Source organism: Porcisia hertigi, chromosome 25 (genome assembly GCF_017918235.1).
Source record: "Porcisia hertigi strain C119 chromosome 25, whole genome shotgun sequence".
In the NCBI taxonomy this organism is placed as follows: Eukaryota; Euglenozoa; class Kinetoplastea; order Trypanosomatida; family Trypanosomatidae; genus Porcisia; species Porcisia hertigi.
Window position 1 is genome coordinate 283,877 of NC_090584.1, and position 23,628 is coordinate 307,504.

General features: G+C 56.6%; 5 protein-coding genes across 5 annotated transcripts; all 5 read left to right on the forward strand.

Annotated features, from left to right (window-relative positions):
* Positions 1-208: 208 nt before the first annotated feature.
* Positions 209-592, forward strand: JKF63_04583 (uncharacterized protein; the record flags this gene model as incomplete). The annotated part of the gene is made up of 1 exon (XM_067900566.1): positions 209-592. One exon carries the CDS (start codon positions 209-211, stop codon positions 590-592), a length of 384 nt encoding a protein of 127 aa, XP_067756587.1.
* Positions 593-3,605: 3,013 nt separating this feature from the next.
* JKF63_04584 (uncharacterized protein) lies at positions 3,606-6,758 on the forward strand (the record flags this gene model as incomplete). The annotated part of the gene is made up of 1 exon (XM_067900567.1): positions 3,606-6,758. The coding sequence occupies one exon, from the start codon at positions 3,606-3,608 to the stop codon at positions 6,756-6,758; it is 3,153 nt and encodes a 1,050-aa protein (XP_067756588.1).
* A 2,614-nt stretch (positions 6,759-9,372) lies between these two features.
* Positions 9,373-10,551, forward strand: JKF63_04585 (uncharacterized protein; the record flags this gene model as incomplete). The annotated part of the gene is made up of 1 exon (XM_067900568.1): positions 9,373-10,551. The coding sequence occupies one exon, from the start codon at positions 9,373-9,375 to the stop codon at positions 10,549-10,551; it is 1,179 nt and encodes a 392-aa protein (XP_067756589.1).
* Positions 10,552-12,713: 2,162 nt separating this feature from the next.
* On the forward strand, positions 12,714-16,238 carry JKF63_04586 (uncharacterized protein; the record flags this gene model as incomplete). The annotated part of the gene is made up of 2 exons (XM_067900569.1): positions 12,714-14,192; positions 14,262-16,238. 2 exons carry the CDS (start codon positions 12,714-12,716, stop codon positions 16,236-16,238), a joined length of 3,456 nt encoding a protein of 1,151 aa, XP_067756590.1.
* Positions 16,239-17,180: 942 nt separating this feature from the next.
* On the forward strand, positions 17,181-20,663 carry JKF63_04587 (uncharacterized protein; the record flags this gene model as incomplete). The annotated part of the gene is made up of 2 exons (XM_067900570.1): positions 17,181-17,414; positions 17,574-20,663. 2 exons carry the CDS (start codon positions 17,181-17,183, stop codon positions 20,661-20,663), a joined length of 3,324 nt encoding a protein of 1,107 aa, XP_067756591.1.
* Positions 20,664-23,628: the final 2,965 nt, after the last annotated feature.

Consider the following 23,628-nt stretch of genomic DNA (forward strand, 5'->3'; position numbering starts at 1 on the left):
TCCCTCCTCTCCCTCCCCCCATTCCCCCCATTCCCTCTCCCTCCTCTCCCGTATTATTTCCTCGTCTCCATCGACTCGGTTTCCTCTCCCTACAACCCCCCCCCCTCCCTCTCTCCCTCCCTCAAATAAGGAAAAACACACCCAAAGCAAAACAAACATAAAGTCGTTCTTCCTTCCCCCCCCCCACCCGGTTACACCGCTCTCTATCATGGCCACTGCAGTCACAAAGAATGACGTCCCGATTGATGTCACTTGGGAGGATCAGCGCAACATCTGCATCTTCTCCCGCCTGCACCGGCGCGTACAGACCTTGAATCAACGCTTGAAGCTTCTAAGCGGTGACATTGAGAAACTCGACGACGCCAGCACCGAAGTGATGATCTGCGACGAGGTGAAGTACGTCTTTGGCGAGGCTTTTGTGGACGTTGAGTGCGATCAAGCGGTGGACTTACTCGATGCGGAAAAGCAGCGCGTGGAGGCGGAGAAGGAGGAGGTAGAGTCCGAGCTGAAGGATCTGGATGTGGCGCTGACAGAGCTCAAGGCGCAGTTGTATGCCAAGTTCGGCTCACAGATTTACCTGGAGGAGAAGTAGTTGTCTCGTGATAGTAATGCAGCCGGTGGACCAACACCGCACTAATGGTGTTGGCGAAGTCGAATGCTTGGAGTCTCCGATAGACATGACGAGGGGGGGGGTGGTGTGGTGTGGTGTGGTGTGGGGGTCCTATCAAGAGGGGGCGGGTATGTGTGGAGGCAAAGTGCAGCAGAAGCGTTGAGGATCGGGAGTGTCTGAGCTATTTCCCCCGGTGTTCATCCAGCTCCCTGATCAACTCTCTTTTTCGTCCCCCCTCCCCCCTCCCCTCCACTCTCCATCACCACCGATTCCCGCTCTTTTTTCAGGCGTATTTGGTCATGAAGGGGTTGCCACTCTCTCTGTGTGTGTGTCTGTCGTTCCATGGGGCTCTAGTGATGTTTTCAAGGCGGACTGCACGCATAGGAGTGCACTTGCGTGTCTGTGTGTGTAGGTCACAAGCGTGCAAGTGAGTACGTGCGCAGTCACGGTTGGAGTTGCCTTTGTGCAGATGTCTGTTGGTCCGTGGATGCTTGGCAGATCTCTGCCACTCAACTTACTCGCCCCCCCCCCCCCTCCCTCCCCCCTGTATGTGTGTCTGTGTTCTGTGTGTGTGTGCCCATGTATTTTCACACCCAAAGTGACAAGAGTACATGATGCATAGGAAAGGTGAGGAGACACCGATTGAAACTCAGCCGCCGAATAAAATAGGTGCCGTCTCTCTTCCCCCACCCCTTTGTGCTCGCCTCTTTTTTGGTTGCGTGCCATGGCACGTCTTGAGGTGTGCCCTCCCCCTCCCTTTGTTGCCGTGAATCCTTCGCCGTTATGCTGGCCGTGGGCACCACATGAATTACAAGCGCCGTAACCTCGTTGTCCCTTCAATGATGATGCACCACTCCATCATCGCAATTCTGTTTTCCTCATCTTTTTTTTTTTTTGCTGTTATGTTTTGCCGTAATGCGTCCCTATCATTGGCGCCCTCACTGCATGAGCGCACACCTCCTCCTCCTCCCTCCCTGCCAGCCACACACACACACACACAACTGCACATACATAAGCCCGATATCCTCCCACACACACACACACACACATACATACACAGTGACGTGATTTTCATATCCGCAGCGGAAGAGGAGGTACAGACCGATCAGTGAAGAAAAAAACAAAAGAAAAACGTAACCTTAAACAAAAAAAGAATAGGGGGTGAGTCTGGAGCGGCGCGGCTCAGCTGTCCTCTGTCCTTTTCTTGCGCGAGGTTGAGCTCTTGAAAGAGAATAGCAAGAATACATTTCTTTTTTTTTCTGCTTCCCCGCATTACTCCGAGAGTCAGCGAAGGGTGAGGGAGAGGGGGGAGGGAACGGAAACGACAGGGCTGTGCAAGAGTGTCTCTTATTGAGAGCGTACGACAAAGCCATTACGTGGGGGAACGCTGGGGTAGGGCGGCTTGCAATCAAGGAGAGCGAAAGAAAAAGGGCGGGGGGTGGGGGGGGCAGGGGGGAGCGACTGCTGGGAGGTGCGTTGGACTGCATTTGTTGTGTTTGCCCCTCCCCCGAGGGCCACCAGCCCTGAATCCATCACACATAGGTACAGAGTAAAGAAAGGTCAGAAGAAAAAAAGGGGAGGTGTAAATCACTGAACACACAGCGTGAGTTATCCGAGGTTTTTTTTCCTCCGCCTGCTTTTTTTTGTGTGTCGCGTTTTATATTTATAGGATTCGGCTTTCTTTCACAAACACACACACGCACACACACATACACACGTACGTACGCGGAAACGTTATATGATATCTCGCCTTTTTTTTTCTCACCGCCTCAGTGTTGTGTTCGTCAATTGCTTGTATTCGCTTCTGTTCTCGCCCTCCCCTCTCTTCCTCCAGCCCCCTCTATATCCCGTACAGCGGCATATTGTTATAATTATTTTTTTCCCACACCAGTAGCGACAAGTCCTCTTTTTTTTCGTGTGTGTGTGTGTGTGTGTCAGTTTGTCGATGGTGTAACTCTACGCTTCTGCTTTTCCGCCGCTTTGTTGTCCCTTTGCGATTGTTTCCCTACCTGCTGGTTGTCACCGTCTCGAGGAGACCCCCCCCCCCCCCCCGCCCTTTCTCTCCTTCTTGTGCGTGTTCGTTTGTTCCCCTCCTTCCTCCTCCCCTGTCCGTCCTTGTCTTTCTCGTTTTCATTGCCCCCCCCCCGCCGTCGTTGTTGTCGACGTCGTTACAATTTTCGCAACACTCCCCTTGATCATCTTGGCTTCTTTTTTGCACACACACACACACACGCACACACACACAGGGAGGGAAAGGTGTGTGTGTGTGTGTGCACTCCTACCTCGTTGCCTGCCCTCTCTGCTCTCATTTTCTCCTCACTGCAGAGGGTTCCTCTAATAACACGTTGTTTGGACTTCTTTTGTCTTTGTCGTGGCATCCGCCGAGCGTGTTCACCTACGAGACTCCGGTCAGTGGTGCCGAGAGCTGCCACAGTGACAAAGACTAGCATTGCCATTGCTGTAGGTGGCGACCAGGTTATTCAACACAGATTCACTTATCCGCGTAGTCCCCTCTCTTGAAATACGTGATTGCGTCGACGCAACGAGAGGCGCGCACAAACACCCTCTTTCGTTCTGATTCCCTGAATTGTAGACGCACTCACGAGGGCGATCGGTCTGTCCTCCTCCTTCCCCCTCCTTTCTCCACACACACGCACACACGCACAACATATTAAAAAAAAATTGGTTTGCAGTGGAGAGTTCATCGTGCTTTTTTTTCTTGAGGGGTCGTTTCTTGGAGTTTGTTGTTGACTGGTGAATTTGTTGTTGGTGCCGGTGTTGGGCATTCAAAGGTGCTCAAGGTCGTTCTGTGTTCCTGTGTGTTACCCCCGCTTTCTTCTCCCTCTGTGTGTGTGTGTGTGTGTGTGTGTGCTTGAGTGTTTCTCTGACTCGGACCCCCCCCCTTCCTCCCCTCCTTCCCTCCTCATTCCCAGGGCATATTTACATTCCCTACAAGTTGATCTTCCTTTCCGTCTACTTCCTTTGTCTGGTCGTCATGCAGTATGAGAAGCCCGGTGGGGTCATGCATGAGGTGATCCGGCGCGCCTTTGAGGAGGTGCGCCTTCACAACAATCCACAAACTGCGATCACCATCGTTACACGGGCTTTTGCCAACGCAGACGGGTTGCCATTGCTTCAGTCGGGCAAGGATTTGAATGGAAATACACCGTGGGGCACGCCACAGGGGGCCCTCTCGGGCGGTGACACCGTCGCCCCACGTTTCCGTGACGCCACCGCGGGAGGCGTTGGTGTTTCCAGCGCAAATAGCAGGAACCAAAACGGCCACGATGATAGCGCGACCCGCCAACGTACCGGTGGGTCTTCGAGCCTTGTCCGTGCGACACAGGCGGCGTCGGTGCAGTGGCTTGTTTCCGGGGACATTTGCGCTGTTGTACCTCCGCCAAATTCTGCACCGAGCACCAGCACCATCGCGTCGCTGCCTCCCGGAACTGCGGAGTTGTTGAACAAGCGTAACTACTTCAATCGAACACAGATACTGCGGTTATTACTCATTCGCTGCGAGGCCTACAGCATCACGAAGCAGCATAGCCGAGCACTGCAGGATGCGCTGAACGCGGTTGAGGTCTCGCAAGGTCAGTCGGCGGAGGCCTACTTTGCAGTTGGTCGAGAGCAGCACCGGCAGTTCAACATTGTCGAGGCAACCAGTGCGTTTGACACGGCAGAGGTGTTGCTGCAGTCCATGCAGCAGGCCATCAGGGCTGGCCAAAGTGTAGTGGATGGATGGATCCAGGAGACGGTGTCAGATGAGGACTTCTGGGCTGAGCGTGGGTATCAAATGTCGGAGGTGCAGGAGCTCGGCATCACGCGAAGGGAGTTTGAGCTGCAGGAGCCCCCCGCATGCTGCAATGGTTTATCAAACCCTGACAGTGCCCTGTTTAGCCCGCTTGGTCACCACCATGCCGATCTGCAAAGCCATTTGATGAGCGGCCGTGGTGGGCGAGGCCAGGGACCTGACTTCGAGGCTTTGGTTGCCGGCACGGCTAGCTCAGCGCTTAAGGGGCCCATCTCACTGAACGGCTCAAGAGCTAACAGTTCATTTGCGGGCGACAGCTGTGCTGACCACGACACATCAAGTGCAGAAAACGAGAGGTCCGGCCTCATGCAATGTGGTTTCTCGGCCAACGAGCTGGCCATGTGGCGCCGTCTTTCCAATGAGTCGCGAGCGCTGCTTGCCATGCGCCAGTTGCATACCGTGCCGTCAGTCGTCCTGGGGACAGCCAACACGCTGCTGGATCGGCGAGTCTCGAACTACCGTGGTGGCCTCGCGATCTCTCTGGAAAACAACCTTGGCGGCGGGCCGTTGCGCTTCGTTGGTGCGACAGCGCCAGACGGGCTCTATCTGGACGGCTTCGGCTTCCCCGACACCATCGCCAAAGCACACTGCGGCCTCGCAATGTTGCACCCACGCGGATGGGGCGGCTACTCCGGCTGTGTCTGCTATCAGGTGCACGAGCACTTGAGCTGCTTCTTTTACTTTGACTGCCCGCTGCTGGGCTCGCTGAGGTGCGGCGTACGCTTTATCGAGCACAGCGTCTCTGACTTACGCCGAGCCTTCGCGGAGATGAACAAGGAGACGGGTGTGTACGGAACCGAAGGTGGCTCGACGGCATCGGCGGTCGCACCGCTGACACCCCACGCCAACACCAGCGCTGCGAGTGGGTACAACTGCTCTGGACCTGGCGGCAGCCCGATGATCGGTGGTGCAACGACGCCGCTCACGACGACAGTGGCTCGTATGAACGCGGCGCGAAGTGCAATTCGCGTGCCTCCTTCTGGAACCTGGATGACGTCCCACTCTGCAACGTCCGCGTCGAGGCGTTTGATCAAGGCCACTTCGCGCTTGAACGGGAGTCAGGGCATCGCCTTCTCTCTTTCTGAAGTGTTGGCTGTGCGACTGCGCAGTGTGGAGCTGGCGCCTGCGCTCGAATACGTTGGTGCCACGACGCTCAAAAAATTAAGCGCTGTTAGCCACCGTTACCGAGAGTTGATCAACAACCTGCCGCCGCCGATGTTCTATGGGCCTGGGCGCCGCCCGTACCCAGACTACTGTGTTACCTCCGACTGGTTCAGCTCGCCATGGATTGTGCGGGACGCGCAGCCGGTCATGTGGAAGCTCTTTTTCGACGGCCGCCTTGCCGACCAGGAGGAGTTCTCCATATCCGATGAGGGCGACTCGCAAAAACGCATTCTTTCTTTTTCGGTGGATGCGCAGACCAAAGTCACGGGCTACGTCTACTTTGGTGACAAGCGGTGCCTGCTATACATTATAAAGGAGAGCTGGATTCCGTTCAGCAACACCCTGTACCTCTGCACCCCCGCCGGTCGAACCTTTGCCAGCTTCGTGGCAACAAGCAGCCAAACTCAGTTCACCCTGTCACTGTCAAGTGCCAGCGGCGGTGGTGGTAACGTGAGGGGAGGTGTTGCCAAGGGTGGCGATGACGTGTTGTACTCGGCGATAAAACGTATGTCGCGCGCTGGCGACGTCGCTACAGCGCCCGCGCGTTCTGGGGTCACCGGTGCGGCAGTCACAGCCACCGTAGCAGGTGTCGTGATCGGAGACGGGGTCAGTGGAAACCACAGCCGCGGCAGCCAATTAACTGCAGCACTTGATATGCCGGCTTCGGGTCCCGCCATTGGCTGTGTGGATGGTGTCAACCATGCTGGCGGCAGTTCAGCGAGGTGCATCGTGTCTTCTGCAGCCCAGCCTGCAGCATCGATGGTGGGCGGTGGCAGCTCTGGTCTGCCGACTGGGCAAGTGTCGACAGCGACAGTGGGGGGGGTGGCAAAGGCAACTACTTACACTCCAAACTCCGCTCTCGCTCCAGGTTTTGGTCAGTCATCCCTGGAGACCACGCCCAACGGCACCGCAGCCGCAGTCTCCATGACAACAGGCAATCCAGTGTACTATAGCATCTGGCGTTCCCAGCGCGTCAGCGGCGGCGCTGTTGGCGACGGCGCCACCCCGGCCACGACAAACAGCGGGGCTGACATTGCGGCCGAGATCAAGGTGATCCCAGTTCTCTACGGCATGGTGATGAAGGGCTACTGCGCGGCCGAGATCACGCTATACACTGGCGCGGATGCGATGCTGGTGTCTTTGATGTCTTTCTTGTTGACGCGGTGGTAACCGCACTAAAAGGGAGGGAGCGTGTGTGTGTGAGAGAGGGGGGGGGCGCGGTGGGGTGCGGTGAAGGCGGATGAGCTCATTTCATCCCCTCTCCCCGCTGTCTCACCCACCTCCTTGCGTTTTTGCACAGTACACCGTCTTCCGCCGCCGCCGGTGATGGTGGTGGTACAACTGGCCATCCTTTGATGCGCTCGGCTGTCTTTTGTCTACCGGACGGTGGTGTGGGCGCTGAAGTGTCTGCTCTGGTTTGTGTGAGTAGGCGATAACCTCGGTCTTTGTGGTCGTACCCCCCCCACCCGTCTACGTTCTCTTTCTGAGTGCGAGTCCCTCACCTCCTCGTTTTTTTTTCTCGGGGTGGGGGGGGGAGGAGGGGGCGAAGTAGTGCGCCGTAGTGCACTGTGCAAGGAATGGTGAAGAAAGGGGGGGGGGCAACCATAGCAAGATACAGCTCTTCTCTTGGTGCTGTTGCTGCGAGCTGGTCGTGTACTGGTTCGAGTGGTTATCTTTGTGCGTGTGTGTTCATCCACCGGATGTGGATGGGACTTTGAAAAAAAGGGGGTGGAGAGGAGAGGATGAGGGGGGAGGGGGGCTACCTGCACCTACCTCCTATACACACCCATATCTACATATATATATATTGCTTGGATATATTGGAGAGAGTTGCGTCGTTGCTCTGAGTGTCGTGTATATATTTTTTCTGTGCCATCTTTGTTGTTCCGTGTTTCTCCTTCCGCCTCTCCCCTCTTCCCACATTTTCACTTACTGTGAAGTGCACTACACGTTGGGGGGGGGACTCCCTTTGCCCTCCTCCCCCACGCGTTCTCGTCCTGTTCATCGGCGCCCCCCTTACTCTTACCGCTTTGCCTAAGCTGACCCTCCCCAATGACATAATGTCGTGCCCTAGGGCCGATGATATGAGGGCATCCTGAGCAGCAATTTGTATAGACAAGAGAACGACATGCACGAAAAAGAAGGCACAGACAGGGCTGGCCGCTTGATTGCCATTACCCCAACCTCCTGCCTCCCGTTTATGCGGCATCCGTGAATCAAAATTCCCCCTTCCCCCCCAAGCCGAGCACTCCATCACCCCGCCCAAATTTGCAACATCTTCTTTCCCTTTTACCTTTCTTCCTTTTTTACCCCCTCCCTTCTCACTAGTGGAGGCTTGACCCCTCCTCCCCCCTCGTTCATCTCCGTCCTCATCCCCCCCCCCCCTCCCCCTACACACACACACACACACACACACACCCTTCCGCCGCCTTTCCCGTAGAGCGGCTGCGCGGGTCTGCCTTCATCATCCCCTCAGCCCCCCCCCCCCTCTCCCCCATTTCGCTCTCTTTCGTGTTCTATTTTGCTGCGCCAACGGGTCTCCACTTGCGGGATATGTCTGAGATCTCCGCCCCATCACCTACTACCTCCTTCCTTCCCCCTTTTTTCCACTGACAGCATAATATTACATAAGACTCGTGGCTATATTTGTACTCCTCAGCTGTGTTATCAGTTGTGCTCTTTATTATTCATCACTCGTTCTGTGGGGTGGTCCCCGTGAGGCGCTCGGTCCTATACATACATCAATTTTTTCCCCTCCATTCTTTTGTGTCGTTATCTAGCCACGCGTGAGTGAGAGAGTGAGTGAGAGTGAGTGAGACTCAAGCTCCACCCTGTCTTTACGGTTTGTATCCCGGCGGTGTGGATACGTACAACCACGCAAGACTTGTAAACTCTTACGCCATTGTCCTTTTCTCTCTTTGAACACTTTGAACCCTGTGTGAGCTTGAGGGAGGAGGGAGGGAGGGAGTGAGGAGTCCCCGTACACGTGTCTTCGATTGTTTGCTACTTGTTAGGCTCAATTTTTTTCTCGGGGTCAAAACTTTGGCATCGAGTTTTTTTATCACTTGCAGTTTCTCCTGTTTTCCTCGCCGCCTTCGCACCTCCCTCGTACTTCCTTTGTTCTCCCCCTCTTTTCTTCTTCCTCACCGTTTTTTTTTTCCGGTTGTTCGCTCTTTTCGTCCTCGCTGACTCTTCCGGGGAAGCGAGAAAAGAAGAAAGAGGGGGGAATACATACACATACACATACTCATACTCATACGGGCGTGTACCCAGACAAAGGTGTGTGTGTGTGAGTGTTGTACGCCTGATCTTTTCAGAACTGGTGCCGTATTACTGGGATATTCTTTTTTGAGGGTCGACTGCTGCCGCTGTTTAAAGAGAACAAAAGCAAATTCTATTTTTTTTTTTGAAATTATCATTTTATTTTCTTTTTTCCCACTCTTCCCTTTTTTCCTCTCTCCTCTCTTTTTTCGACCCCCTCCTTTCCTCAATCCCGATTGCGCTGTTGTCCTGTTTTTTTTTTTAATTCGTTGGCCGTCTGTTTCATTTGCGGTCTCTCACCGGCCGTACCTTCCCACAGGACTATCCCCCCCCGCCCCCGCGCACCGAGGACGGCTTACAGGGAGGAAGGGAACAGACACGCGAGGCCTCGATCGACGCGTGTTGCGTATAGACGTTTTTACTCTTTTCTTGTTGTTCACGGCGGTCTTTCTCTGCATTCACATCAATTTTAAAGTTCTCCTTTGCTCTGCACACACACACACACACACCAGTGCGATTCATGATGGGTTGCCCCCTTGATCTCACCAAATCTGCGGCGGTGGAACCTCCACTCTGCGAGGGATGGCTAGAAAAGTACGCGCTGTGCCGCGGTCTGTTTTCTAGGGAGGGGTGGCACTGCCGCTACGCGTTTGTGACTCATGAGGGGCTCGGGCTATGCCATAAAAACCCGCGTGACAAGGGCAACTGCATTCCTGGACGTCCATTAAGGAAGCTGCACGCCAAATGGTTCATCCCGTTTGCGAAAAAGCGGCGTGGGGAAGTGAAGCTGCAGCCAGTGTACGTTGTCGAGGATGTCAGTGCCGCGCGGCACCCGGCGGTGCCGCAGAAGAGCTGCAACGGCATCTGTAGCGAAAGTGTCTGCTTGGCTGGAAGGGCCAGCAACTTCACCTCGCCGGGCGACTTGACCAGGATCACCTCGGAGATGAACTACTGCACTTACTACTACTTTGGCATCACCTTTGAGGAGGGCCGTAAGCGATACCTGCTGCTGCTTCGGACCCACTTACCACAGGAGTACATCAAATGGACCACCTTGTTGTCCTTGTACGTGCATCAGGGCAGCGCATCACGGATTGTCCCACAGGGCCATCCCCTAGAGGTCGGCCGCGCACAGCCGATCGATGTCAACCACAGACGACTGACAAGGAAGCGAGAGTCGACGATGCCGCATGCTGCTACCTTCTACCCCGATCCTGACCCGTGTTCCCTGCACAACTATGCGAATATCCGTCGTGTGTGCTTCAGTTGGGACGAGGGCGAGCGTGAGCGACTCTTCACGGGCGCTGTGTGGCGCGTGCGCTCTTTGTGTGGGGAGTCCCAGAGTACGGCGTCAGGGAGCATCGCCGAAGTGCAAGACCAGAGCATCGAGGAGCACCGCAAGGCCGTCTCCTCTCTATTCGAGAAGCTTTCTCCGGCGTTTCCTGAGTACGAGGCGCTGCATTCTTCACATCAAACGGTCAATGATTCGGAGTGCAGCACTTCAGTTGTCAGCAGCGTAGAGATGGCAGTGAACCATTCCGGTGCGCCGTACCCATCCCCAGAGCATGTCGATGGAATCGAGGACACCAGCAGCAGCGGCCCAAAGTTAATGGCAGGCCCAAGGCCGTCGACTATTCAACGACCGCTCCGTGGCTTTCCCGGTCGTGGCAGGACAGGAGGAGGAGCACAGAAACAAACGTAAGGCGGGCGGACGGGTCGCATCGTCACCACCACGTCTCCTCATGAAGAGCGTGTGGCACTCTAGTGTGTGTGTGTGCGTGTGTGCTCTTATTATTATGATTAATCTCTCTGATATGCTCAACGGGTTAAACCACAACCCACAAGCCAGTCAGTCTCGACACATGCAGCTACGGCTGACGTTTTTTTCTTCTTCGTTGCATCACGGACCGCGTCCTGGCGTTGTTGTTGTTGTTTACCAACGGATAAGGTGCCACCTGAATCAGGGGCGAACAAGATATTCCTTGATCTAGGTGGATCGAGTCCCGGGCCCCCTGTTTCGAAGGCAAAACCGGTAGCGTCTTCCGTGCGGGTGATAACAGGTGTGGGTGGTCTGTGAGCATACTAAATTTCTGAGAGAGAGGGGGCTTTGTCAGACTTCGAGTCACCACTCTTCTGCGACGACTGCACTCCTCTTGCATGCTGTCCTTATTCCCACCAAGCCTTTCCGAGCTCCTGCATTCCTCAAGATGATGTGAGTACTCTCTCTGCATTCAACTATGTAGGACCCCGACGGGTGTAGCCTAGTGTGCTGTTGTGATGCTTCCGGTATGTGCACCTTGTCAGGCCACATGAATTCCCATCTGGGGTGCGGGGTCGAGTGAGGGGGGGGGGCGCATGATTTTCACACACGTACCCAGTGGAGATGTTGGTTGGCATGCCTTTCTCCCATTCTCTCTCCCCCCCCCATCGGTGTTATAGTAGCAGAGAAGAGGGCGTGTCAGGATGGATTCCCCTGCCCAAGGCGCCGCGACAGATCGGGGCGTTTGATTTGATTGTCTGGTAGTGAGGACATTGCCCCCCCCCCTCCCCCCCCTTTTCTTGAGCTGCCCGCCCACGTTCTGCAGTGTGGCGCGCATCAAATGGATGGTTTCCCTGAAGAGCAGCACGGGCCTGTCATCATCGACGTCATCGTTCCCTTTCTCGAGATGGCAGAGGGGGCAGCGAGAAAACAACATTGGAGAAGCTAGCTGCAGCTCGAGTCCGCTGTCCGCCAATGACACGATTGCATGCACAGTTCTCACCTGAGATGAGGTGGGCTTTTTGAGCATCAAGCGCGATTCGGGGGGGGGGGGGGGGGGGGGACACATCCCACACCATGGCGGGGGCAAAACGCTGGATTGTGTGTTGTCATAACAACACCACACACACACACACATGCACGCACGAGGAAGAGAAAAAAAACAGAAGCTCGAAATCGCCAGGATCTGCACAGGAAAAAACATGCGCATGGAAAGAGTGCGCAGCGAGTGGTCAGCGGATGAGCAACATCACCGCACTTGAAGGGGAGGGGGGGGGGGCGGAGCCATCTGATACCCGGCAGGCTTGACGGAGTCTCACCCTCTGTGCCCGTGCACACCTGTATCTTACACCACGCCTTTTTTCTTATTCCTCTGGTGCTTGAGGTTTGTTATTCACGCATGCATGCGCCCACATCCACGGTGCAGAGGCATCTTCGTTTTGAAGCGAGAGCAATGACATTCGCCTGACCGGCTGATGAGCTGTTGCAAGGGCTCCCCAATTGCACACGTCGATCATCACACGAGTGTAGCCCCCCCCCTCTCCCCCTCTTGAATGATATAACTGTATTTCTTTCTCCTCGGCTCGGGCTTTCAATCCTCGCTACCACCACTTACCCACCATTGCTTATGTTCTCCTTTTTTTCGTGTCCTTGTCCAGTTGACTGACCCCCATAGACACAGCTACACACATACATATATTCGATTTTCAAGTGTCTGGGCCTGCGCGACTCTCGTGGCCTTTACGCACATCTCTATTCAACGCGGTAGGAGGCAGGCACGCGGAGGGTAGGGGAGAGGGAGAGAGCGACCGGCCTCTGTACCCGCTATCGTCGACACCGGTGCGTTGCCTGGAGAAGGACAGCAACACTTTACAAGACGAATGTGGAACGCACCGCCCATGAACGTGTTCCCCATTGACACATAAGAACATTCTGGACGTATACCTTGACGCACGAACCCACATCCACACAAAATATACATAAATATACTTCCTGGTCGAGGGGGGGGAAGCCTCTCGCTAGAAAGAGGGGGACACCGTACTTTGGTGCCGCGCAAAGGAGAGAAGAATAGCTCGCTCACACGAGTGCGCGAGTCCTGGTCATTCATGGGCAGCCATGTAACACGTGCTTCCTGCTCAACCGCCTTCGCTTCTGTGGTTGGGAAGAGCGCTGCACCCAAGTTGTCTACCTATACTGGCGTATCTCTGGATGCACTGGTGGACTACGAGCGTGCAGCGCTACACCTGTCGCACAACCTGGATGATCTCCAACACAGCGCTGCCACAGCGACAGAGTCGGCACCAACGCAGGCGACAGCTTCCACGCCGACAAGCGGGAGCGGCCCAACAGCTGTGTCACAGCCTCCACGACGTCCTCTGTTTCTGGTGGACGTTGGTGTGCAGTACACACTGCAAAAGAGGCGTGAAAACAAGCAGCACCGCTGCAAGACGAACGGCGACGATGGAGTGGCGGTGAAAGCCGCATACTGTGATGGAGTGCCTGTGCTACTTCAGGAGCTTGCCTGGGAATGGTCCCACAGCACACAGCGAAAGCATCAACGCAGCACCACTGCTGCCGCTAGGCCGCCTGCATTCAGTGGAGAGCAGATGGCGACATGGTGTGCTCGCACCTCACAGCTGCTTCGCGACTTTGTGAGCTCTCGGCGCTACGAGAAGGCCATGAAGCGCACGGGGAGAGCGGTGGCGACTGACGCGCGAGTCCGAACCTCAGTACCAGCTGTGCGGCGGCACGGCGAGATCAGCTCTGATGGTGAGCACCGCACGCCTCGGCCGATAGTGTTTCGCGAGCTGTTTCAATCTTACGCGGTGCTGAGCCGCTCGCTGACCACGCAACACGGCAGAACAGCTACTCTCACTGCGGGCCCCTCTTCCTCGGCTGGTTCAACACATTCTGTGACACCATCGATGTGGTGCGCGGTGCTGTGCCAGTTCCTGTGTGCACTTCCCGAGCCGTTGATGCCTTCATTGTGCAGTCGCCGTCTCGAACCCCTCGCTGGCAAACCTTCAAGTGGGCCTTCGGCCGCCACAGTCTCGACGTCATCCGCAGATGCCGTACACGTAGCGGTGCGCCGAGTCGTCAAGCAGTCATTTCTATCCACAGACGTGGTTGCATACACAACGTTTTGTTTTGTTCTCAACCTCGTTCACAGACACCGTGCCGAGTTATCCGGTGGCGAGGTGGAGGCAGTAGCGCGGGCGGTCGTGCGGGCGTCGAGCCTTGTGCAGCTGACACGAGAGGTCGCCCACGCCTGCAAACCGGAGGTACGCATATTTTTCCCTCCGCTGACGCGCGTGGATGCACGATCAGCGCCTGCCTCCGCTGCTGCTGCTGCTGCTGTGGTGGTGCAGGAAACAGAGCCGAGAGAGGATGTTCTAAATCGCGACGAACTCACAGCAGTGGTTACCGCCTCATCGCCAGCCCCGGCCTCCACGCCTCCCCGAGCCGAAGGCTGCGCCGCACCCTTGGTTCAACCCAAGGCTGCAGCTGGTGCAACTGCTGTCGGCAATGGCGCTCCGGGTCAACCCACTAGCCGCATGGCACCCCCACGCGACGAGGACACTTCCGGCAGTCTCATCAGCGATACGAGTTCAGTCGTAGAGGATGCAACTGGTGACAGCGGCATCTCTCACCGGAGCGAGTCGGAAAGAGTTACCGCCGAGGCTCCGGCAAACGATGCGCGAGGCCGACCTGCAGAGGCGCAGCCGGCTGCATCGACCTCATTCGTCGTTGCTGCAAAGGCGTCCCCTGTGTCGGCGACTCCTTCCACTGCGGGTGGTATGATGCGTCAGCCAGCGACGTCGCCTTCGAGCGCCACCGCTAGCGACGAGGACGACAGCGACAGTGAGCGTTACCCTCTCGCCACAGCGACTCACGACATCCCAGTCGCCGCCCAACGAACTGAGGAAGCGCGCCACACTTCACCGATTCAGCAACAGGGCTTTGAGAGGGATGCAGCCATTGCAGAATCTCCTCCGCAGCGACACCCAGTAGGGCGTGTCATGATCTCCACCGCGACGCCTTTGACGGACATCTCCCCCCTCCGCAAAAAAAAAAGCGGCTCACCGCTCTCGGATCACCGTTGCCGCATTGCTCAGCTTGACGTCAAGCCACAGGCAACGCGTTCAGATGACCAGGACATGCAGCCCCCTTGCCTGCAGACAAGCCGCCCAGAGCTCAGCCCCCTCACGGCGAGCAAACTCGGCTCCGCTCTTTATCCCTCTGCGCTCGAAGTCCCAGCAGCGGCGGAGACTGAAACAAAAGCTTTGCTACATGCCTTTCGCTTATTCACCAAACACCCTCTCCCCGCGACACCTGATGGTCTCAGCAAGAACGGTGAGGGCGACGACCCCCATTCGCGCTCCCCAAGCGGGAGGTGCGACTCTCCGCAAAGTTTTTCGATCGTCAGCGCAAGGATGTGCGCGGCGTCGAGGCCGCCGCAATGGGTGTCGTCGCCACAAGTACGCCATGCAACGCTGACCACCAATACCTTCCTGCAAGACGAGCGCCAGCCAGTACCCGGGTGTGGCAGTGCCCCAGCACCCCTTTCTACAGAAGCGTCCGCTGCACCACTGCCTGTGATGGCCTACCGTGCACAGGCGGAGAAACCGCTTCTTACGGCGCTCATGGTCGCCAAGCAGCGTTTCCTGGCAGCGCCGACTCCGACTCCGAGCGGAGAGACCAGTGTTACGCCTTCGCCGTCGAATGCCGCTGGACTCCCCGGCCGGAGCGCCGCAGCCGGTGGAACCGCTTCAAAGAGTGGAATCGATCACCGCCTTGAATCTGTGATGACTTATTCGTGCGAAAGAGTCTGTTCGTCGGCCCAGAGCCCCGCCGAGTCTCTCAAAGCGACGTCCTCATCGCCACACGAGCCTTCGCTACAGCCAGATGCTCTTGGTCCTTTGAGTGATCGACGTGACCTACCAGAGAGGTCGCAGCGGTGTGCGGAGGAACCACATCCTACGCTACGAAAATGCACCGTCGTCTGCGACGCCGTCCATCGGACCGTGACATCCTCCGACATCTTATCGGGCATGGATTCTTCCCCTGCCGAACATTGTTCTCACGACGCTCAAGAGAACCAGCAGCCCCACGTGTCCCACCGAGGCGCTGGTCTAGACGGCGCCCTTTCCCCAACAGCGATAGATAATAGGGACCACGTGGCCGGCGCTGGGCATGCGCACGTCGGGGCCCCTTTTCGAAGTCATGAAGGTCACATGAGCTCTAGCGTTACTACCCCTCTCAAAGTGAAGACGGCGCTCCCTACTAACCCCGCAGTGGGCGTCCCGGATGCGCAGCAGTTGAAGGGCTTGGTGCAGGAACTTGAGAAGCTTCGCCATGTGGTGCGTACGCTTGAGTCTCAGCAGTTTGTTCAAGTCCGCCAGGCATCCGCACAAACATCCGAGTTGCAGGCTCAATGCCTGGAGCTGCAGCACCAACAGCGAGAACAAGGGCGACAGCTGTGCCTCACTCACGCACAGTTACGGAGCGTCGGGAAAGAACTAGAGGACTTGCGCAGTGTGAGGGCACACCTACAGATGCAGCTGGCAGCGTCCCAGCAAGAAAGTGCGCGACTGCGAGACTCGCTTTTGTTTGGTGTGGCAAACACGTGATGAACGAGTAGCGCCCTTCTCCACCGTGTGTGCGTGGTGAAGATACTGTTGTGTATGTGTATGTGTGTATGTGTGTGTGTGTGTGTGTGTGTGTGGAGGGGGGGGGGCGTGTAGGCGCTCGACCCATCATTAAGAGGCTATTCACTGCTGACGAAAGGCGACGACGGGAAAAAGGAAGCAGAAAAAAAAACGTTCTCAAAGGTTTGCCAAGTACATCCACTGCCTCATCTCCTCTTCTTCGATGCCTGACGTTGGTACGTGTCTGTGTTTGCTTCTTTACAAGCATGCTTGACACAAGGTCTCCAGGAGATGACGTGGATGTGTGCTTTGCGTGTGTCCTTTTTTTTTCGACAAGGCTTCTCATTCTCCTTTCTTTACTGGTGCGGATGTGCACATGTACACATGGTCGTATACAGCCACACATCACTGAACATGGAGTCTCTCCCCCCCAATTTTATCATCGTATGTCTATTAGGGAGATGCCGTGCATCCGCTATTGGACCGTCACAGCCAGAACACAGCGCCTCACCTGCACGAGCTGCAGTGATGTTTCCTGGCCCATCTTGCACCCCCCCCCCCCAGCAGGGCTGGGAGACTGTGTGTGTGCGTGTGTGCGCTGTAATGACAACAAATTCGGTGGATGTGTGCCCAGGGCGCACCTATTGTTGAGGGGGGGGGGGCGTTGCCTCCCCCCCCTCCCCCCCCCGCATACACCCACCAGTTCAGTCTATTGGCCGAGACAGGCTCCCGTTTTTTCTTCATCCTTCTCCCCCTCTTTATGTCGCGCTCACCATTCGAATCTTTCCTCCCCCGCCCTGTGACGTGAAGAGGGCACTGCGAGCTGCGCATGCGCATCCCTCCTTCTCCTCCTCCTCCTCCCTTTCACACACACACACAGGCACGCCATATTCCCCTATCGATCCCCATATCCCCCACGGCGTTATGTACGGCGGGTCTCACCGCCTGCGAGAGGTACCCGTGGCAGCCAGCTCGGCTGAAGCTGGCTGCAGCTTCTACCCGGCACAGCAACGCCCATCAAACAGCGTGTGGACTTCAAGAGGTGGAGTGGCCCTACCCTCAGCAATTGACCCTCAGACAGCGCCGCCGCCGCGCGGCATTCCGTGGGATTCGTTTCACCGCACTGGCGAATATAACATGAGCGAGGCCGAGAACGACGTGGGCTCGCGACCGGCAGGGGGGCAAACATGGTCCTCACCCCTTCCTACTACTGACCGCCATCCCCCTGCCTGCGGTTCTTCTGGCCCGTACCGCAGCTCCTTCGGCCATCGGTGCCACACCGATGAGATATTAGGATCTCATTTGGTGGCTAGGCAGCAGCCGTGGGGCTCTGCCTTCTCGTCGATGACCACAGCAGCACCTTCCACGACCGCCTCACGTGATCATCAACGGCTCACACCGCAGAACCTCCACGGTGCAGCACCCAGAACCTCTACTGTGGGTCCAGCAGCGTCCACTTTTAGCGCATCAACCGCCAGTGGCTGTGGAGCTGCTGTCCACACCACGCCCTTCTTAATGCTGCGCAACACGGACCAGCGAGGCCAGCCTGCTCTCACTGGGCATGGAGCTAGCTCCCCAATAGGCGATGCAAAGCGAAGCAGCAGCACTGGTGTCCCAGCGCCAGTCAGCTATGCGGTAAACTCGAGTGAGCTGAATGGTGGCCCCATGGAGTGCGAGCGTGAGGCCAACGAATCAACCACCCAGAGCGTATCGGCGGTGATAACGGGTGCAGCAACGCCGTCGTATTCCGTGCGTAGGAGCGACCACGAGTCAAGGAATGTGACGTGGCAAGGCACATCTGCGCATCAGGGAACTCGATTCACGCCAATACATTCGCGGTCGTCGTCGGCGGCGGCGGCGGCTCCTTTTGTGAGTCCAATCGTCGCCGGTGCGGTGGATGATCGGCCTCGGAGTCATGACGTTTCCCTACGTCTTGAGCAACAACAAGAGTTGCCGCGACTACGGTTTCGATCGCTTCCCCACCACAGTTCCACTTCGATGGCGTCCGCCGCCAGAAAACACCAACGACCGCGGCTGCGCCCAGCGTGGTGGGCAGTAAGGCTGATCGAGGATCTTGTGGCCCAGGTAGCGGTGCAGCAAAAATCCATGGTGTCCGAACCGATTGTTGTGTCGTCTTCCGGCGTGGCGAATGCACTGGGTAGGCGAGCGGGCACTGGTGGTCGAGGCGCTCCAAGCGCCACCACGGTGGCCGACCTCACGGCGAGTTTTTTGTCCTCGCGCTACGGGGCGCTTTGGTGGCGCCCCATGCTGCACGAGCTGGCTGCCTGCCTGCACCGCTATCAGCGTGTCAGCCCCACCTGCGCAGTATTTCGCGAGTACTTCATACACGTCGATGCAGAAAACCTCGAGGACTTCTACCTGTTTTGTCGGCTCTACGCGGCTGGTGACATCCATCACTTTTCAACGGTAAAGACCAAGTGTGGTGTGTCACTCGCGACAGGCGCCGCTCTGAACACTGCCAACGCTCAGACTACCGTGACACGTCGCTACGTCGACGAGCGGGAGGTGTGTGACAGACTCCAACACATGTTGCAGCGTGTGGAGTTGATCCACCGCCTACCGTACCCCATCCTCGGGCAGGACGGTATGTATGTCCGCCCCGCCTTATCAAGTGATGTATCGATGCCTCGTCAGCTCAGCGGGTGTGCTCAGTACCGCTGCGCCCGCGCAACACGGGTGCTGCACCAGCGGCATCTGACTGCTGACGAAATCCGTGAGATCAAGAGGGCGGTACTTGGTTGGGTGGCGGAGGCGACCCGCCTGTACAATCACGAGAGCAGTGACGGTGGGTCGATGCGGTGCAGGGGCGATAGGGAAAATGATGTGCACTCCGAGGCTGCAGGTGTACAGCTCCAACGAGTCTCGTTTGACCGCGAGGGCTGGGTGGATGCCTACGCGCTTGTCCAGGCCACCCTGGAGGCGGTGAAGTTGGTGTGTCGCTCCGACCACACTACCCCCGAAAGATGCGATGAGGACGCAGGGCGACTCAACGGTGGCGACAACGACGACGGCATCGCAAGAATCGAAGACGCGCCTGAACCTTCAGCGAATCAGCGGCAGCAGATGTGGACGTCCATGGGCAGTTCTGCCCGCACACCGCAGGTGCAGCGAATCCTTGTCTCCCCATCGTCGCAGGCGTACGCGTATCCGCTGGCGAAGGTGACCCCGTGCTGCTCGCAGCCTCAGCATCACAGCTGCATCCCGAGCCCCTTATGGCCCGCGAGCGAGGATGGTGGCAGTCATGGGGCTCCGCATGCGACAGAGGGGCGCCAAGAGCTTTCCCACCGGCGAACTCGCACGTCAGGCTCCGTTGACGTTTCGGCTCCTAGCACGTCCATGGAAGAACGTCTGTGGTCCCCACCCCGCGGCGGCGATGGGTCACAGAACCGCTCTCCTGACACCAACAGCACCAGTCGTCGACCTGGTGTACTCCGCTTCCACCCCTCTATGATGCAGCGTCCCTTTTCCCTCTCACCACAGCGGCAAGTGGCGGCAGCAGAGGAACACCCGCAAGGCGTGTCCTCGGACTCGATGCAACAGTGGGAGCAGGGCAAAATGGATGGGAGGGCAGGTAAGACTCTGCATCGCTTGTCGCCCAACAAGTCGTCCTTTGCTGCGTATGAAAAGCTTTACCACCACCATCCATATGTAGCGGAGCTGCACGGCAATCGGCTGTGGGCCGAGGCACTAGAGGAGGCAGCGGCAGCGTCGCAAGAGCGAAGCAACTGCTTGGACGACCGCTCTTCGCGTGTACAGAGAACAACACCTTGCAACCTCGACAGAGGTGCACGCGCAGCGCAGGCCGATTTCGCATTCCCATCGTCTCCACTGGATGCCACCGTGGACTCCACTGACGCGGAGCCGCAGCGACGACAGACACGCGGTGTAAAAAATGAAGTGGAATCCCGACGGGAAATGACGCACAGCCCACACATTCTCTCATCGCCTGCGGTCGCTGCGGGTCCAGCGAATGGACTTTCGCTGCCTTTGCGGCTCTCCCGAGTCGCGCCGCGACCTTCCAAAGTCGCTTATTCCCCTCGCGTGATTCCTGCCGCGGCGAGGTTGCCAGGCACCGCAGCTCCGGTGGCACGATCGACCCACGCCGAGTGCTCTACACCACTCAGTTCTTTCCTTGCCATCTTATCCCCAAGCCCGACGTCACCTTTGTCACCTGCAAGCGAGCCTGTTGCCTCTACCCGTCACCACGCCAGCCACAGGACGATGGAATCCGTGGCAAGCGATACGGTCTTACTAACCCATGAAGAACAGAAGATGCTGGAACAGCTGGAGATCGCCCTGCACCAACTCGAATTCCAACACCGGCGCTGGCGTAACACCACCACCGCCGCCGCTGATGCAGCCGCTTCGACCAAGACGTATGCGTAAAGAGCATATCCGTGCTTGTTTGTGTGTGTCTCTGTGTGTGTGTGTGTGTGTCTCTGCGTGTGTGTGCCTGTGTGTTGTTCCTCTCGATACAGTTCATGTTGGATCTCCTGGTGCAATTGGCACATCCCCGCCTTTCCTCTCATCTACACTCCAGAGTGAGTGAGATGTGACATGCGATGATGATCAGAGTATACGTACCCTCTCCCGTTTGCTGTAATGTATGTATATATGCCAAGGTGTCCTTGCAGCGCAGAAGGGTGCAGCGCATTACACAGCAACAGCACAACCGCTCTCTCTCTCTATTTGGTATGTTTCTGCCTCTCGTCTTTACAGAGCGTCACTCCGACCCTACCACCCCGCTCAAAGTGGACCTCCTCTCCCCCCCCCCTCGAGAGGTCTGGCCAGCGCCCATTTTCCCTTCCTCCAACCTCTTCCTAGGCATCTCTTCCCATCTGCTGAACTCTCCCCAACACCTCACTGTCTGCGTGTGTGTGTATATGACGGTGTGCCTAAGTGTTTATGTTTGTGTTTCCCCCCTTCCCTCTATGCGCTTGTCTCACTGCGCAAACAGCAACAGAGTGCATGCCCAGTGTGCAATGCATCGATGCTGTGTTGCGTGTTCTTTTCTATTTTCTACTTTTCTGAGGCGATGACCAGGACGGGCAGTAGTCAGAGATCATCGTCGACGCCACTGAATGGAAGGGTCGAGTGAGAGGGTGAGAGACTGAGAGTGGAGCAGGCACGTTATGGGGTGAAGGCAAAGAAAAACGTCGCACAAATCACGCATACACACCACCGACGTGGCTATGTTTATCCGCATCGCATTCTTTCTCTCCTGTAGTGACCGTGGGATGTCCCAGGGAGTGAAAAGAAACGCGTAGATGTGTGTGTGTGTGTGTGTGTAACCTCGAACTGCAGTCTCTCTCTCCTGTTCTCTTTTTTTCTCTTGCACCCCTTCCCTCTTCAGTTTGACAGACCATCTCTCGTCTGTCAACCCACCTCTTGTACCCTAACCCTAGAGCATCGCCGGGCACCCGTGCTCCTCCTCTGGTCACAGGTGTACCCCGCATCGCTCAACTTTTTTTTTCTTCCCACTTCCCCTCCTCTTCTCGCTCCTTGCGCCCCCTCTCTCTCACTTGCTGTCACTGGGTTGCCTGTCACTGTGCCGGTGCTCTGTTGTGTCCGGCCGTCTTTGCCTGTGTGTGCTTGCCTTCTTTATCTCTGCTCCATTCGGTGTGTATGTGTGGCATGGCAGTGATATAAAACGAGTTGGCTGGAACAACAAAATAAGGGGTGGGTGGGGAAGACCAGTCATGGCAAAAGCGAAGGAAAGAGGGGGTGTCGAGGAGACAGGAGAAGCGACGAAGTGGTGGGAAAAAGAAAGTCTGAGTTGGCCTCGTGTGCGTGTCGGTAGGTTCGTGTATGTGGGAGTGTGTGTGTGTGTGTGTGTGCATCGTGGCTTTTTACATCACTGACACTCGCACCCCTCCTTTCATAGCGTTCAGACAGGACATCACGCGGGAGATTGTTTCTATTTTGGTTGGTGATGACACTCTGGCCGCTGTCGTTCGTCTTGTGTGATCGTGCTTTGTGTATGTATGTGTGGAACCCCGAACTGCCGCTGTAAAATGTGCGTCGTATTACCTCGCCAGTATCACAGTTTGCTTCGCTAAGATCTCCCCCCCTCCCCTTGGCTGACGCATGCAGATGGATGTTTGCTGCTGGTACATGGTGTCTTCGGCTCTCGGTTACGTCTCTCCTCGTCTTTCTTTCACTACCCCCTTCTACCCGCTGCCTCGCCACCACCACGACTTTTCCATGTGTAGGTGTTTGTGTTTCTGTCGCCTCGGTACGCACTGTGCGTATACTTCTCTACCCTTTTCCCCTCAGGTCTTCTTCTCTCCTATGATTCCAGGGGCATATTTGTGCACGCATATTGCACATCCTCCTCTCCATCGAGGGGGGGGACTCCACAGGAATGATTTTGGCAGGTGGGGTACGGCTGTCGTTGCGGTTCTGGGTGGTGTGTAAGGGACACCTCCCCCTCCCCTCCGTTCTCTTTTTCTTTGCTTTTCAAAATGCTGCTGCTTCTCGTAGCCGCAAGTGTCCGTGTCTGTGTGTGTGTGTGCCTGTATGGGTGGCGCGCAACTCGCTCCCCCCCACCTCGAACACACACACACACACAGATATATATGCACACCTGACGCTACGAGAAAAGCTAGCACGGCCATTCATGTACGCACAGATGTGCAGACAACGGGCACATGCGCGCGCAAAAGGGAGGAGGGGAACGGCGAGCGCATACATCCACACACTCACTCAACTCTCGGTGACACACAAATATGTCTGTGCTCTTCTTGAGTCTCGCTCACCTTACACACCTCCTTTTTTCTTCTCTTTCTTTGCCACCTACGTCTACTGTTGTAAAGGGAAAAAACAAGGTCGATGTAGTTTCCATGCGCAGAAGACAGAGAGGAGTCAAAAAAAAAGGTGGAGGAGGTGTGCGTGACGGGGAGAGGCACCGGGGGTGGGCGTGTTGTCGGTGTTTGTTGCGCACGTGCCTGTGTGCCTCTGTGTGTACGCCACTTTAGCAAAGAGAGGGAGTCGAGAGGGGAGGGGGGTGGGGGGCGATGTCTTTGCCGTGTCTGCATACCCCTTTTATCGTACTGTATGGGTGTATCCATGTTAGTGAGCACGTGTCTGTCTTCTCGTGGGTGTTCCTTCCGGACTTGGGGGTGGAGGGGTGGAGGGGGGGGGGGCGAAGGCGGCCCCGTACGCATCATCTGGCGTATGAAAAGAGTGAGGTATTAAGGTGGGGATTGTGGTGGCAGTGAGGTGTTGGGGGAATCGTAGCCATAGCCGAGGTGAAGTCTTCGTTTGGTAGAGAGAATGAGGGCGAGGGGTGCTGACTGAGAAGAAACACATGTCTGCTTTCATGCTTGTATGTGTGTGTGTGTATGTCGCC